Source organism: Mustelus asterias, chromosome 12 (assembly GCF_964213995.1).
Source record: "Mustelus asterias chromosome 12, sMusAst1.hap1.1, whole genome shotgun sequence".
Taxonomy (NCBI): Eukaryota; Metazoa; Chordata; class Chondrichthyes; order Carcharhiniformes; family Triakidae; genus Mustelus; species Mustelus asterias.
The window spans coordinates 103131512-103146579 of NC_135812.1; the positions used below are offsets into that span (position 1 = coordinate 103131512).

The 15068-nt window shown below is 39.0% G+C and overlaps 2 protein-coding genes across 5 annotated transcripts in view; one reads left to right on the top strand and one right to left on the bottom strand.

Moving 5' to 3' along the window:
* The window catches only part of LOC144501766 (centrosomal protein of 95 kDa-like), a 54979-nt gene extending 50990 nt beyond the window's left edge, over positions 1 to 3989 (top strand). For both annotated transcript variants that reach the window (XM_078225760.1, XM_078225759.1), the window contains exons 19-22: positions 99 to 251; positions 1093 to 1239; positions 1879 to 1950; positions 2344 to 3989. In XM_078225760.1, the coding sequence (XP_078081886.1) occupies positions 99 to 251; positions 1093 to 1239; positions 1879 to 1950; positions 2344 to 2520 (549 nt within the window). In that variant the 3' untranslated portion in view covers positions 2521 to 3989. The remainder of the gene's footprint in view (positions 1 to 98; positions 252 to 1092; positions 1240 to 1878; positions 1951 to 2343) is intronic.
* smurf2 (SMAD specific E3 ubiquitin protein ligase 2) overlaps positions 3983 to 15068 on the bottom strand; it is a 210842-nt gene continuing 199756 nt past the window's right edge. For all 3 annotated transcript variants that reach the window (XM_078225768.1, XM_078225766.1, XM_078225767.1), the window contains 6 exons: positions 12840 to 13018; positions 10718 to 10855; positions 9144 to 9264; positions 7159 to 7360; positions 6816 to 6891; positions 3983 to 6252 (listed from right to left, as the gene is read on the bottom strand). In XM_078225768.1, the coding sequence (XP_078081894.1) occupies positions 6153 to 6252; positions 6816 to 6891; positions 7159 to 7360; positions 9144 to 9264; positions 10718 to 10855; positions 12840 to 13018 (816 nt within the window). In that variant the 3' untranslated portion in view covers positions 3983 to 6152. The remainder of the gene's footprint in view (positions 6253 to 6815; positions 6892 to 7158; positions 7361 to 9143; positions 9265 to 10717; positions 10856 to 12839; positions 13019 to 15068) is intronic.

Here is a 15068-nt window from a genome sequence, read left to right on the forward strand (position 1 = left end):
GCTTCAGTTGCATCTTTTTTAAATGTTTGTTCCAGTAGCTCTGTTGCTAATCCTTTGCATGAAAATAATCCCCCCCCTCTTTTCTGTTTCACCTTTAGAAAGAGTTTAAAGAACGGATCCGGCAGCAGAAATCTGCTCAGAACAAGATGAAGGAACAAAGACAACAAATTGCCCGTGCTAAGAAATACTACACTGACTACCATGTTCAACTGCGTGCAAAAATGATGCGAGCAAGGACTCGCGAAGAAAGGGTGAGGGGCACAAACGCAATGGGCTGAATGGCCTCGTGCATTGTACAGGTCTATAAAGTAACGTGTTCATTTGTGTTACCGGAAGAAAATCTGCACCAGCATGGGTTCATCGACAGTGCAGCAGCACTACTGATGTGAAGCAGATCGTTTGCATTGACACTTTTGTTGCCAGTGGAAAGTGGGGTCCTTGGCTGGAATAAAGCCGAGAAACTCATTCCTTTAGGGAGCTTTGCATTAGAGTCCAACTGAGCCCTGATTTCACTTTACATTGATATTGCTGTTTGCAGGGGTAACCCACCCCCAAAACATGTCATACAGGCCAGTCTAATTGAACTAGCAGGCTTTTTTTTAAAAACTGCATCTCACTTTCTGGCACTGCCCTCATGCTTATCTGTCTCCATGTAGCCACAGATTTCCAGAGATGTTCTCTTTCCACCCTGTACAACCAATTTTACAATATTTCAGCACATCCTTGGGGCTTCCTGCTGTTGTCTCCTCTCCAATCAAACTTTAAAAGCTTGGGGTTAGCTGCTTTATTTATCCTCCTCCCCACCTTTAACTTTCCTGCATGAGCCTGAACGCTAATTAATTATATTAAGACCAAAGCCATTCTGTTTGACTTGCCCCCACATCTGCTCACTGGAGCTGCAACTTCAGTTACTACCTTGAAGGCGCCAGAAGTCGTGTGACAAACCAAGTATTGCTGCAAGACATGCATCTGTGGACACCAAAAAGTACAATTTAGATTAGTGAGAACCAGTGTTCTTAATGTAAATAAGTTACTGTAAATGCGTACAGTGCGTACAGTGCATGCATAACCTAATTAGTTATTTCCCCAAAGATTTTTAAAAACCTGTTTGAGGAGGGTTTGGAGATTCAGAAACAGAGACTACGTGAATTGAAGACTTACACCAAAGAGAAGCGTCAGGAGTACAGTAAACGACAAAAGGAAGAGCTGCAGTCAATGGAGAATTACTATCGCGATCAGGTATTTGAACAGAGATGGGAACCTTTTACTGACATTCTGCTACTTATAGAAATTACAATATATGCATAACAGATGAACAAACTTTCTATAAAATGTACCTTTCAGGACCTGACTTCCCAGAACACTGCTACAGGCAGTCAAATATTGTGTGTTTAGATAAATGCTCTGTGTAAATTGGCTATTAAGTTTCCATAAGCAGCCATGTAATAAATTGCCAGATTCTGTTTATGTTGGTTGAGTGTTAAATATTTAAGTGGGACATTGGAAGAACTCAACTGCTTTCGTACCATAGGATGTTTCATGCATATTTGAAGGAATGTACTTGAAAGGCCCAGTGCTGTGTGTCAGCCTGGCTTATGTTCACCAAGTGGTCAGTTTGCAAAACAGACTGAACAGATTGATTCAACATAACGTAAATGCCCTGAAAATACTTTTTTTTGACCCCCTGGTTTTTCAGGGTGATGTCACATTATTTATTAAGTTATCCATAATGTAGGCCTTCACAAAGCTTTCTGCTCTGGAATGAGGTTTACAATTTAATCTCTGGGAGATTGTGTGCTAGGTATAATTTTATAATTGGTAATGATCAGTGTTGCCTGCAATTTACTAACAGAAAAAAAATATTCTGTTTAAATCTAGTTTGTAATGTTGGCTGAAACACTGGCACAAGAGCGGCAAAAAGTTACCATCCGAGAGAATGCACAAAACAAGGTAACTTTCAATTTTCTTCCACTAACAGACTGTTTCCCCTGAAGGAATGATTTTTTTTTTAAAAAGCTGCAATAAAGCATATTTACAACATTTTCAGTCATTCTCTCCATTAGAGATCAATGTGTGCATTTCTCCTTGTAAATTGTATTGTGAAGGGAAGAACCTTGTACAGGAGCAGTATAACAATGGCAAATTTTATTTTAAGCTCCTTTTACTTAGCTCCATTATGATTTTTCCTCTGACCAATTACCAATAGGTAATTCAGTACAATGTTTGAATCACATTGCTGTAACCTCAGCCATGTTCTTTGGAGGGTTACAGGTTAAAATTTACAGCTCTTGTTTTAAGTTTGACAGTGCCGACTAACTTGCTAAAGCTGTTTGAATCTCCTAGGCACTCCAAAAATGGAAGCAAGAACTACGTGTAAAGATGGAGAAGGAGATCCAGGAACTTCAAGAAATGATCATACGGGATGATGATGACGTGTACTTCAGAGAATTGGAGGCAGAAAGGGTACAGCATCGACTCCAGATGGCATCATTCCAGCATAGTAAAACCCCATCATTATGAACATTTGTTCCGAGGAATGAGTTCTTGAGCACCTTTTCAAAGGGCTCAGGTAACCAAAGCAAAGCACAACAATACTTTCATTCAATCCAGACAGAGAAATGGAGCAGATGTACATAATAGGGAAAATGCGTTTAACTGGAGCACTATAAGATTATGTACTGAGATCCAGAATTTAAATGAACTCCTGAACAAGTTAAAATTAAGTAGGAACAAATTCTGAATCATTACTGATGATCTAACTTCTACATTATTGTACATTGTATGAAAGCTTTTCACTTATGTACTGTGCTAGGTTTCAAGATGTTAAAGCAGTTGGAAGGGTAGTGATTGTTATGCTGGATAAATGAGCAGATCTTTCTACAATGTCAGGATCTTCAAATGCAGGCTTGTTGCTTCATGTTAAAATTTTGTTGCATGACTATCCTCAGCAGCAGGGGCCATGGATGCTTGGACACTAATATTGTAAAGCCTATTTGATTCAGAAATTACTTTGTACATTTTTATCCTGTACAGTGGATAAGTCTATACATAAATTTACAAGATGAAGGGCAGTTGTATTGATCTAACGTTTTCTACATGATCATGTTTCACCACTAATTTATTAAACCTTTTTCTAAAAATGTTTCTAAGCAAATGCTTGCTGTGATCTTTGAGGTAGTCTGAGGCTTGCTGTCAGCAGTACCTACATTTAGCAGGGATGTTCATTATTCTATACACCAGGTTTACAAGACGTTTGGTAAAGTTGTAGCATCTTTTCCTTTGAGCTTTTGTCATTGGTTGAGAAATTTTAAATGTTCTAATCAAATACAATTATCCAAACCTGTTCTGGCTTAATTCAAATATCACTATAAACAGTCTTTCTAAATATTCAAGCAGCACCAACCAGCAATTTCAAGTGAAAGCCACTAGCACTGCAGCAGCTTTGAGGGTCACAGGTTGGATACAGCTGCTGCACTGTTTACACAGTTCTTCTTTCACAGATGAAGTAAACAAAGATGATGGCTGTTGTTGCCTCTGTCCATTGGGCATCTGCATCAGGTGTTGTTTCAAATCCCATGTAATCTAGGCAGCCATTTCAATCCAGTACTGAAGAGGGTGCTGTATTATTAGTGATGCCATCTTGCTGAGTCCTTCCTGGCTGAAGAGTATTGTTTTTCTCTGGACCCACTGTCAACATAATCATTTTGAAGGGACAGGAAGAATGACAGCAATGGGAATTATCAGTTGTTGAAGCTAGGTCAACCATGTCACCCCCTACTGTAAAAGTGAGGAATTGGCTCCGACAAAGGGTCATCTAGACTCAACATTAGCTCAATTCTCTCCCCATAGATGCTGTCAGACTTGCTGAGATTTTCCAGCATTTTCTGTTTTTTTGCATTGAAGTATAAACAGTTTAACCCCATCAATTTACTTTTTCAATATTGATTTAATGTCTGAGCAATTAGTAAACAGAAGACAAACATAAAACTGAACTGGTTATGCTGTGAGGGTGCAAACAGCATACACTTTATTGCTCATCCTGCATGGGTACACACGCAAAAGTTTGTTTCCATACAGTTTTTTTGTTTAATTATTAAAGCCCATGTAACAGAGGGAGTGAAATACAATGTGTTAACGACGCTAAAACACTCTGTAATAAATACAAAATAAAATGGAAATGAGAAAAACCTAAAAACAAAATAAAATATGGTGCTTTTAAGAACTGGGAAGTAAAGCCAAGGGGTTAATTGTAAACTAATTACATCTATATAAAAAGAAAGATTTTAACAACTGGTAGACAATATTCTATTAACCAATAAGTGTTACATACAGTGAATTGCTCCTGTCTGCTATAATGTATTATTTCAAGTCTGTGAAGCCATGGGTGCATGCTAGGAGCTATCAGCTGTATGATGAAGCATGCGTTTTATTACAAGAGCAACACTCTAATTGCTGACTTTAGCTTCTACTTCTCAGTATGCAGCCCATTTTAAATCCATTATTGATAAACTTAGGTGTAGTGTTATGGATGGTTTCGAAACAGATCATGAAAATAGACCACATGTGCATTAGACAATTATCAGAAGAACACAGCTGTAAATGTCCATTGAAGACTTTGTTCTGGTAATGGGATGTCAGCTGTCAACCTTTTAGAACGGGGAGGGAGGGGGTTGCGAGAACAGGTCAACAAACCAAACAGAACTACAGTTCTAAGATGTGCAAAAAGTGGTTTAAAATAAAAGTTAAGATACAATTAACTTAAAAGTTGTAATAGTCACAGTATTAGCCTCAGATTTATATATCATGCCTCACCCAAGACTGTACAAAGCACCATTGCAGGACACTTTCCTGTTGGATGATGCTCTTGCAATTGATAGGCAGCAGTGCAGGGCAAAAAAAATATAAGATTGCTGTATCAACAGGTGCTCCCAGTACAGAAATACTAATTGACAAGAATGTCAACAGGTTATAAATATATTAAAACTCATGTGAATGTATAGGATCTGCAGAAGATTTCCTATCATTAAAATTACAAAAAAAATACAACGATCTCAAACTCTTTTATAAAAATGTCAATGCGGGGTTTTGAGCTGCCTCAGTTTAATATACAGGTCATAATTCAACTATGGATAGAAAAGCATAACCGAGAACAACTCTCTTCAATTTATATATTTAATTTTTGTTTTAATAATTGTTGCTGGCTACACAAATGAAGCTTATCTCAGCCCAGCTATGACTAATAAAAGGTGGAATGTAACTCACACCCTTCACAATGTTAGAAAACGTTCTGGGAGCATAAACCAACATAGCATTGTAGAGTGTTGCTGCTTTTAATATACTACAAAGGAGTATTTATCCCTTAAGTCACGTAAATAACTGATGCAAAAACAAAAGAAAAATGACACAAAAGAAACTTCCCAGTTAGCAATGCTGGCTGGTAATATGCAGTTCATAAAAAGATTCCTCCCTGTCAATTTGGGAGGGTTTGGAGAAAAGTGGTTATGGCTGAGTTGGCTGAACCAAAGTGGCATCTTTCCTCCTGTGACGATTTTATATAAAAAACTGGACAAACAGACATTGACTCAAGTCTGCAGCACACCAGGAAGAACACGATGAAACAAAAAAATTCAGCCTATTTTCCATTTGAGAATCCATTTGGAATAAGAAGTTTACTAGAGCTGTTGATAACTTATACGCTTCACACCCAAATGAATGACCAGTAGGAAAAAAGGTGCAATTATGGCATAGTCACGTCAGCCCAACAATGGTTATGTTGTACCGATTGCTGCAGTCTATATCATGATGCATGGGGGTATTAACAATTAGTAAAGAGTAGATGGGCTTAAGACAGATGACTAAATTGTTGTAGTAGTCTTTTAAATCAGAAATGCTATCAAGAATACTGCTAACTGGTCAAATCATAAAAAGCTAGCAGTCTGTAATTTTCCAGATATTAGTTTAGCAGCTGATAGTCTCATGGCAAAAGCCAGGTGACCGGTTTCCTCAAAGTTCCCTAATCATCCAATCCCTCTTGCTGTCCTCTTGCTATGTAAGGGAAAGACATCCTGTATATTCCAAGCACTGCTGGAACTTCGGCAGGAGAAAGCCCTCAGTGACAGGTGTGTACGCAAGTCCCATGATTCACAAAGCAATCATTCCACAGCAAAGCCACAAGTCTCTTCAATGGCTGTTAGCAGCTTTTCATAGAGTTTTTCATAGTTCTCGTAGGGAGGAATGTCAATTCTATTAAAGCTGGGAAGAAAACAATCAAGAGATGTGTTTTACTACCAAGATCTGAACAGCCCATAAATCATGCCACAGCTGCATTGCCTCAAAGTTTATTCCTCAATAGTCTCTGACATAAATGCGCACAATTGTTTTCCAGGACTCCTTTTATTACATTGCCTCATTGTCCGTAACATCCCTCTAAGCTGTCTTCATAATCTTTATAAGCCAGCTATAAATCACAGTACAAATTATGCAGTAACTTTTACTTCAGTGCATGATACTGTCATCTGTTCACTCCAGGGAACAAGAGTGAAAGAGCCGCAAGATGACACAAAATTAATCGCAGATTCCATTTATAAAACTATCCCCCTGTTCCTTTCATGAATTCCTGCCAAGTCTAGTACAAATTTAATGGGATGGGTTAACTGTGCCAAAACATCATCTTACTCATAATGTTACACTGATCATTGCGCTATTTTCATTAATTGAACTTTACACATCCATTTCCTGGCTTCTTTTTCACTCTAAAGGCAACTTGAAGTATTCATCAAAAAATTAACTAAGAAGAAGAAAATGCAATCCCCTACCAGGTATGTGCTTTGGGGAGGTTGTTGGTGCTGGCATCGATTTGGTGAATGGTGAAGAGCCTTGGGCCTGCTGCACCTGCAGTAATATAAAGTGTGTTTTTAAATATCAATACACTTAAAATAGGCTGTAATTGTAGGAAAAGCATTGCTCATTTCATAGCATTTTAGACCCAAAGTTATTGCACTTTGTAAACTGATGCCTCCTTTCAGCCCAAAGTAATGTTGAGAAGGTGATAGCCATCTCTCCCACATTCCCTTTGGAACACACAGGTAGAAAAAAGTGACCAAGTTTATGTTTTTGTAATGTTGACAAAGCTGTACACAGCCAGAAATTCACACTCACCTTGTAATGCTTTAAAACCCTGCAGAGGAACCCGAGAGGATCCTGTCACAAACTGGAGTAATCTGGCTCGCCTTTCCTCATCAAATGACTCCACTGCCTTCCAGAACCACTTCACAATATTGCTATCTGGCGTACAGTGTTTTAACCTAGTGTTTGATTTCCAGTCATTGATATCAATCTTGCCAAGTCCGCAGATAATGAGCTGGGATGAGTTAATAGAAAAGAAGCCAAATTAACATATGGAGACAGTTTCACCAACCGTTATCCCCATAGTTACAGTAGGTTAACTGCTGTAACTACACTTTAATAAGCTCTCATTTTTTTAGTTCAATGAACCTACTTTAATTCCGCTCGTCTCATCCAACCTGCTCAGGTACCAAAAATAAAATGTTAATTTATGGTTTCAATTTTCAATATTAATAGAATCCCTACAGTGCAGGAGGAGACATTCAGCCCATCGAGTCTGCACCGATCACAATCCCACCCAGCCCCTATCCCCGTAGCCCCCCCTGACACCAAGGGACAATTTAGCATAGCCAATCAAACTAACCCGCACATCTTTGGATTCAATTTCCCTGATGTTACTTTAGTTTGTGACACTCAATTTAATTTGTTATATTAGTCTTTCTTTGCCTGCAAGTGTTTTGGGATGTCCTGAGGCTATGAAACAAGCTAAATAAATTTAAATCTTCCTTTCGGATCTCGCTTGAACCCAATATTGTATTTTTCTTCCCATTAATTTGATTCCTTCTCTTCCTTCAAGTTGTCAACTCTCTGAGTCATTGTTTCACAGGCAAAAGCTGCCCCTGGTATACTCAAGCAGCACTATCCACAAACCTTGATAGTCAGTGTTGACAGGCTACAGAGGGCAACACCGCCAAACCAATTCTGAGGTCACCCTACAGCTACCCACACACATGTACCTTCTAGTAAGAGCACCTGTACACTGTTGAAGACATCAAAGGGGGTGGGGGGGGGGTCTGTGAAGAGAGATCAAGGAGAACGGATATATACTGTCTGGAATTTAGACGGATGAGAGATGATGATCTCATTGAGAAACTCAAGATCCTGAAAGGCCTTAACAGCATCAATGTGGAGAAGCTATTTTCCCTAGCTAGGTTTCCTGGTTAGGTGCATTGGCCATGCTAAATTCTCCCTCAGTGTACCCGAACAGACGCCAGTGTGTGGCAACTAGGGGATTTTCACAGTAACTTCATTGCAGGAAGCCTACTTGTGACATTAATAAATAAACTTTAAACTTAGCTGGAAAGACTGGGGCCATAATTTCAGATAAGGGGCCAGCCACTTAAGGCTGAGATGAGGAAAATTCTTCACTTGAAGAGTTATGAATGTGCAGTCTTTGAGTACAATCAAGGCAGAGACAGGGGGATTTTTCAACTCAAGGGAATCTAGGTTTATGTGGGTCAGGTGGGAAAGTGGAATTAAGTTTGAAGATCAGCCTTGATTGTGAATCTATTCCTGCTCCTGCTTTTATGAATCCTGGTCAATTTCCCCAACTCAATTGTCACACCTCCACATCCGTTCACCTGAGATTAACTAACTCAGCAAAGATTGAACGTGAGCACTTTCTTGACTTATGGCTCAAACAGGGACATAACTCTGAGCAAACATTAAATGCCCACTAAGGATGGGTGACATTACAGACTTGATCAAATGCCAGTTAGCTGCTTCAGAATCGGCACACAGTGGTGACAAACACATTTGTTGGTGGGAATCTAAAATGTTCAAGTTTATCAAACTGCAAAAGCGTGGATCCACCTGTAACCTCCATTTCCCCAATTAACAAGGGCAATGCAAAAACATTCACGGTTTACAACAGCACAGTCAAAAGAGGAACATAATATGAATATCAATCGGTTTAAAAGGAGTTAACATTTTCTTGTTTCAACAGGAGATTTAGTGATGTCAAGCACAATGTCTGAAACAGTAATGGCAATGCTGTAGTGGGTAAAAACAGGACTCACTTCCAACTCCTTCTCATCAAACGTTTTCAGCAAATGCTGTGGGATCACCTCATTGAATCCTTTCTGAAGAGCAAGAAACTGGGCCTCGATACCTCTTAGAAATCGCCAGTTCACGTATAGCCTAAACGGGAAACATTTCCTCCAGTCAGTGCGTTTCACATGTGATGTGACCATCATAGCACATCACAGAAAGGTTAATCCATCAGGTTGGGCTCTTGTTGACTGAATTGCTGACAGAGTTACTCAATTGTTGGCAGCTCCTTTCTGTTCAGTGCAAGGAAACTGCTGGAAAGTCCACCCATTTGGACAGAAGCAGGCATGGCTGTGATTTGACACTTTAAGGGAGAAACAGATGGCTTTGGGCCTGTGGCTCACAAAACTCTCCACCACTGTACATTTCCTCAGCTTATATCTGGATTGGTTGTATACTATTTGATAAGAGTAATTGCTATCATCAGTTAATAATTCCATTAACATTGTATCATACTATCAGGAGAGTAGAAGACAAACTAGATGCACCTTAGTGTTTTAGCGTCTAAATATTCCTATCTTCCTATGCTTCCTGCTGGGGTCTCACCCGCTCTGCACATTGCCCTCAAGGTGGCTGCAGTGGGTAAGGGACCTTATTCCACCTCCTTCCAGAATGCATCCTTAAGGAAGTCTGGAAAGCGATAGTGGTTTTTGTTGAATTTCAGCCCGAGCAACTTTGTGACGGAGGATTCTGTGCTTCATACTGTATAAACTTCAACTGCAGGTGGGGGACCATTAACTGTTGCGAAGCTTTGTGGTCTTCAAATGCAAAGAGATGTCCATTAGAGTGTGTTGCAGGGCAGCATATTCCAAAACCAGGGGCATGCTGAAGTTTGGGGCTGTCGCAGCAAAAATGCAATAGGGAAAGGGCACTGTGTAAGGTTAAAACCCCTTGGGCTGTACGCTTGACATGTAATGAAAATTGTAATTATAAATGTAGTGAGTGACATTCAATGTTGGAAGAAACTGACTTGGTTTTCACCTGATGTAATGTCAACTTTGGTCATGTAGCATACTTGATTCAAGAACATTTTTGAAAAATCTCTCCAGCAATTGCCACCTCTTGAGCTCACATTTAAAGAATAGGCACTCAGAATAGGCACCAAACTGAAACTGGCATCTTTGGAAATGTGGCCAAATAAATTCAAGTTTATAAAATGCAAAAAAAAATTTGAAAGGTATTAAGTTAATATTGAAAAGATAAAAAATTGAAAAACCTACAAAAATGGACCAGGGCTGAAATAACAGCAGCAGATAAATATTCTGACATGATTGGGCTCTTGTTGACTCAGTGAAAACCTATAGTAGCGACTGATGTACAATCAAGTACACATTGGAGAAAGGTGCTTTCCTGGTATAGATAGGTTGTTTACATTATATTCTAACTAAGCCACAGCACACATTTAGTTGTGCAAACTTGCACCAGGAAATCCAATCACATACCAAATTATTTTGTTATTGATTGTTTTGCTAATTAAATAAAGGTTTTATGAAGCTGAACCACGAAACAGCAGCAAGTCGAACAGACCCATTTTCGCTCTTACCGAACATATTCTTTCTTGGTCTCCTCCGTTACAGGAATGCTTTTCCCATTTGGCTTCAATTCATGTTGAATAATTTCCCCGTAGGCATTGTGCTCCACACAGAACGTATGGTCTAAGACACCTGTGATGTCATTTTCACTGCACAGGAGAAAAATAAAACTTTGCTCACTCAAACTATTCATCTCTCAAAAGATACATACCTTTTGTCTTGTAGCTTGTGCATAATCAGTTGATAAAAGCGATTAAGTTTTTCAGATGAAAAAATGTATCACACTCTTTGGAATAACTAACACTGTGTTTCAGCTTGGGTTTGGTAACAGCTTGCTCTGAATATCAGTCAGAATGAGAGCATAAACGAATGGTGAGTGGATATGGAAAGTTCTGTGTGAAGAAACTATATTTTTCGAAACACTTGTGTTCTTAGAACATTAGAGCGAATATAGTTCAAACCTATAAGTCACAATTGCCATGAACGTTACTCATTTTACAACATCGCAAATTTTGCAGAAGCTCAAAAAGTGCTGGCAGTTTTTAAAAAGAAAGCCATTCTGCAACATACCATATTTTCTCACTCCATCCAAAACAATTGCTTTCCCAAATCAGAAATGTCATTACTGTCAATTTAAACAGAGGTTTCAACTGGCAGATTTCTAAAGGTTTCAAGTTCTGCTACAATAAAAATATGCTCCAATGCTATAGTTCTTAATTTGTACTATTAAATAGCAAAGACAAGAATATACCTAAAAAATGACAATTTAAAAGATATAGAAAATTTAAAATATCTTACAGCTAACAAAATTTGATATGAATATATTGTCATGTGTTCAAACACTGAATATTTGAGGAGCACAATTATGAAAACCGATTCTATTTGTGAAACAGTAATTTGGAATAAATTGTATATACAGAAGAGGGTATGACACAAACCAAGTTAACATTCTATATACAATTGGAAAAGGTTGTGTTTCTGGGCTTTCTTTACATTTCTCTTTAATTCTAGATCTTTTGAGTTATCATGCTTTGGACAACTTTAATCAGTAATCCCCGTGATCCATGTTCTAGAGAGGGCATTTACCTCCCCAATCTGGGTTAAACTTGTAGCATACCTGGGTAATGAAACAGTGAATCCTTTCCACATGTTTCAGCCACTGGTTTTGTTTTATGCCTTCAAAAGGTCCTCCTGGACTTTGAAAGGTAGCAGAATACAATACTAGAGTTTTGCTTGGATGTTAGCTGCCGAACATATTTATTAAACACCAACAAAAGATCCAAACAATTGTAGCTACGTAATAAAGATTTTTACAGCAGTTAGGTTTAGCTGGTTCTGTGCTGCAATAGAAATTAAACACTTTACACCTACTATGCTAAAATAAATAAACGGCTCGGCAGTATCATAGGTAAGGGTTCGTTATTCTTCTTTCAGTAATGATGGATGTTATCTGGCCTGACTAATTACCTTCAAAGATTTGTTATAGTCACTGATTTTGAAAAAAAAACAGGATGATGATTATCTTCAGCAATAGTGGTGAGGATCCAATGAATTTAAATAATCATTAATTCAAAGTGTTACCAACTTAAAATATATAGGGAAACTAACCACACAGGATGCTTGCTTTTGAATTGAATGACTTTGTTCCTCCCTTGGAGAATTGCCCAGTGACAACTACATTAATTGTTGCAACAGAGCACCAAGTTAAACAGGCCCAGGATTTTGCAGACTGAAGCTTGGTTTAACTTTTTATGCATCATGACAAAATTAAAGTAGTCAATATCATACTCAGACAAAAATACTCCATTATCATATCATCCCACTGGATAGGAATCATTCAAAACCGGCATTCAAGAATTCACATTTACGTCCACAACTGCTCCATCAGCAGTCAAGATAAAAACGGTGTGTGTAAACCAAAGGGTTTCAAAACATCCAGCTTTACCTGTGCAAATTTCTCTAAGTGAGCCTTAAAACAATCTCTACCCCATCCCACCCCTTTTTGAGCTGACTTAACTTACGAAGTCCAAAATGGAATTACTGAAACTGTTCTCCACATAAGTAGAGTTAAGCAGTATAAGCGATAAAACAAAGAATTAAACAGTATAAGGGATAAAGCAGTAGCGTACATACAGGATCCAGACTAAGCTGTTGTGTAGATCTGGGTCCACAGATTCCATGTCGTCCAGTGTGATTGACTTTCCCAGCAGTTGTTTATAGAAGGGAAGGGTAAAGCCCCCATCGATGTAGTGTCCGTGAAACACTGCCATCCCCATAATCCGACCAACAAAATGGAAATAAGACAAGTGCTCCTAGTTTGAAGAAAGGGGAAATGTAGACTGTTATTTGGTATCAACAATCATTTGTCCTCAATTAAAATTTTGTTGGGTTTTTTTAAAATCAGAAAGATGAATCATCAATAAATTCTACCAAAAACAAGGAATTGTTAGGTTATGCTTTAATCCCTTTCCCTTTTAACTTAACTGTTTAAAAATGGAGTGTTGAGTTCAGAGTTCATATTAAGAATGTACGTTGGTCTTTTCACCATCCCATTTTCCAAGAGGCATCTGTCTCACTGTTAGTTACTACACCTGAGGTCCAGACATTCTCAGATTTCAACAAGAAACTAACATTTACAAGCTTTAACTCAAAGCCATCTGTACATTCTAAATATTTTATAAAGCTCAGTTAGAAACACAGAAGAAATAACTTTGCAGATGCTGTAGGCAGAAAACATGGTCACACCTCAGAAATGAAAAGAAATAATACTTGAAAGATTAAAGAGCAATCACCACTCATTTTTTATACTGAAATTACAGAAATACAAAAATGCAAATTCCATTTTAAAAATTAAACTGCTGTTATCCTGGTTGAGGTGACAACTTAAAATACTAAGCAAAGCCTGTGACATAAGGTAGCAGGACAGGTGGATAAGGTGGTTAAGAAGGCAAATGGTATACTTGCCTTTATTAGCCAAAGCATTGAGTTTAAGAACAGGAAGGTTATGCTGGAACTATACAAAATGTTGGTTAGGCCACAGCTAGAGTATTGTGTGCAATTCTGGACTTAGGGCGGCACGGTAGCAGTGGTTAGCACTGCTGTCTCACAGCGCCAGGGACCCGGGTTCAATTCCCAGCTTGGGTCACTGTCTGTGTGGAGTTTGCATGTTCTCCCCTTGTCTGCGTGGGTTTCCTCCGGGTGCTCCGGTTTCCTCCCACATTCTGAAAGACGTGCTGATTAGGTGCGTTGACCCGAACAGGCGCCGGACTGTGGCGACTAGGGGAATTTCACGGTAACTTCATTGCAGTGTTAATTACTTGTGACTAATAAATAAACATTAACTTTACTTTTTTACATTATAGTAGGGATGTGATAGCATTGAAAAGAGTGCAGAGGGGCTTTACCAGGATGTTGCCTGGACTGGAGAGTTTTAGTTATGAAAAGAGATTGGAGAGGCTGGGGTTGTTTTCCTTGGAGCAGAGGAGTACAGGAAAAAGATAGAGAATCTGGTGAACTGGTGCGACAACAATAATCTCTCCCTCAATATCAACAAAACGAAGGAGATAGTCATTGACTTCAGGAAGTGTAGTGGAGGACATGCCCGTCTACATCAACGGGGACGAAGTGGAAATGGTTGAGAGTGTCAAATCTTTAGGTGTCCGGATTCCTCCATGCCGTGCTATAGTTAAGTCAGTCCACCAAAGTCTCTACTTCCTCAGGAGGCTAAGGAAATTTGGCATGTCCGTTATGACTCTCACCAATTTTTTACAGATGCACCACAGAAAGCATTCTTTCTGGTTGCATTACAGCTTGGTATGGTTCCTGCTCTGTCCAAGACCACAAAAAACTACAAAGGTCATGAATGAAGCCCAATCCATCACATAGACCAGCCTCCCATCCATTGACACTGTCCATATCTTCCGCTGCCTCGGAAAAGCAGCCAGCATAATCAAAGACCCCACCCATCCCGGGCATACTCTCCCACCTTCTTCCATCAGGAAAAAGATAAAATCTGAGGACCAACCGACAAGAACAGCTTCTTTCCTGCTGCCATCACATTTTTGAATGGACCTACCATGTATTAAGTTAATCTTTCTCTACACCCTAGCTTTGACTGGAACACTACATTCTGCGCTCTCTCGTTTCCTTCTCGATGTCTGTATAGCACGCAAAAAACAATACTTTTCACTATGTACTAATATATGTGACAATAATAAATCAAACCAAAGGAGACCGAGGCGGGGTATGATTGAGATGTATAAAATTATGAGGAGCATAGATAGAGAAGACAGGAAGAAACTTTTCCCCTTCATGAAGAGATCAAGACTAGGCTGCGTAGATCTAAGGTGAGAGCAAGGAGGT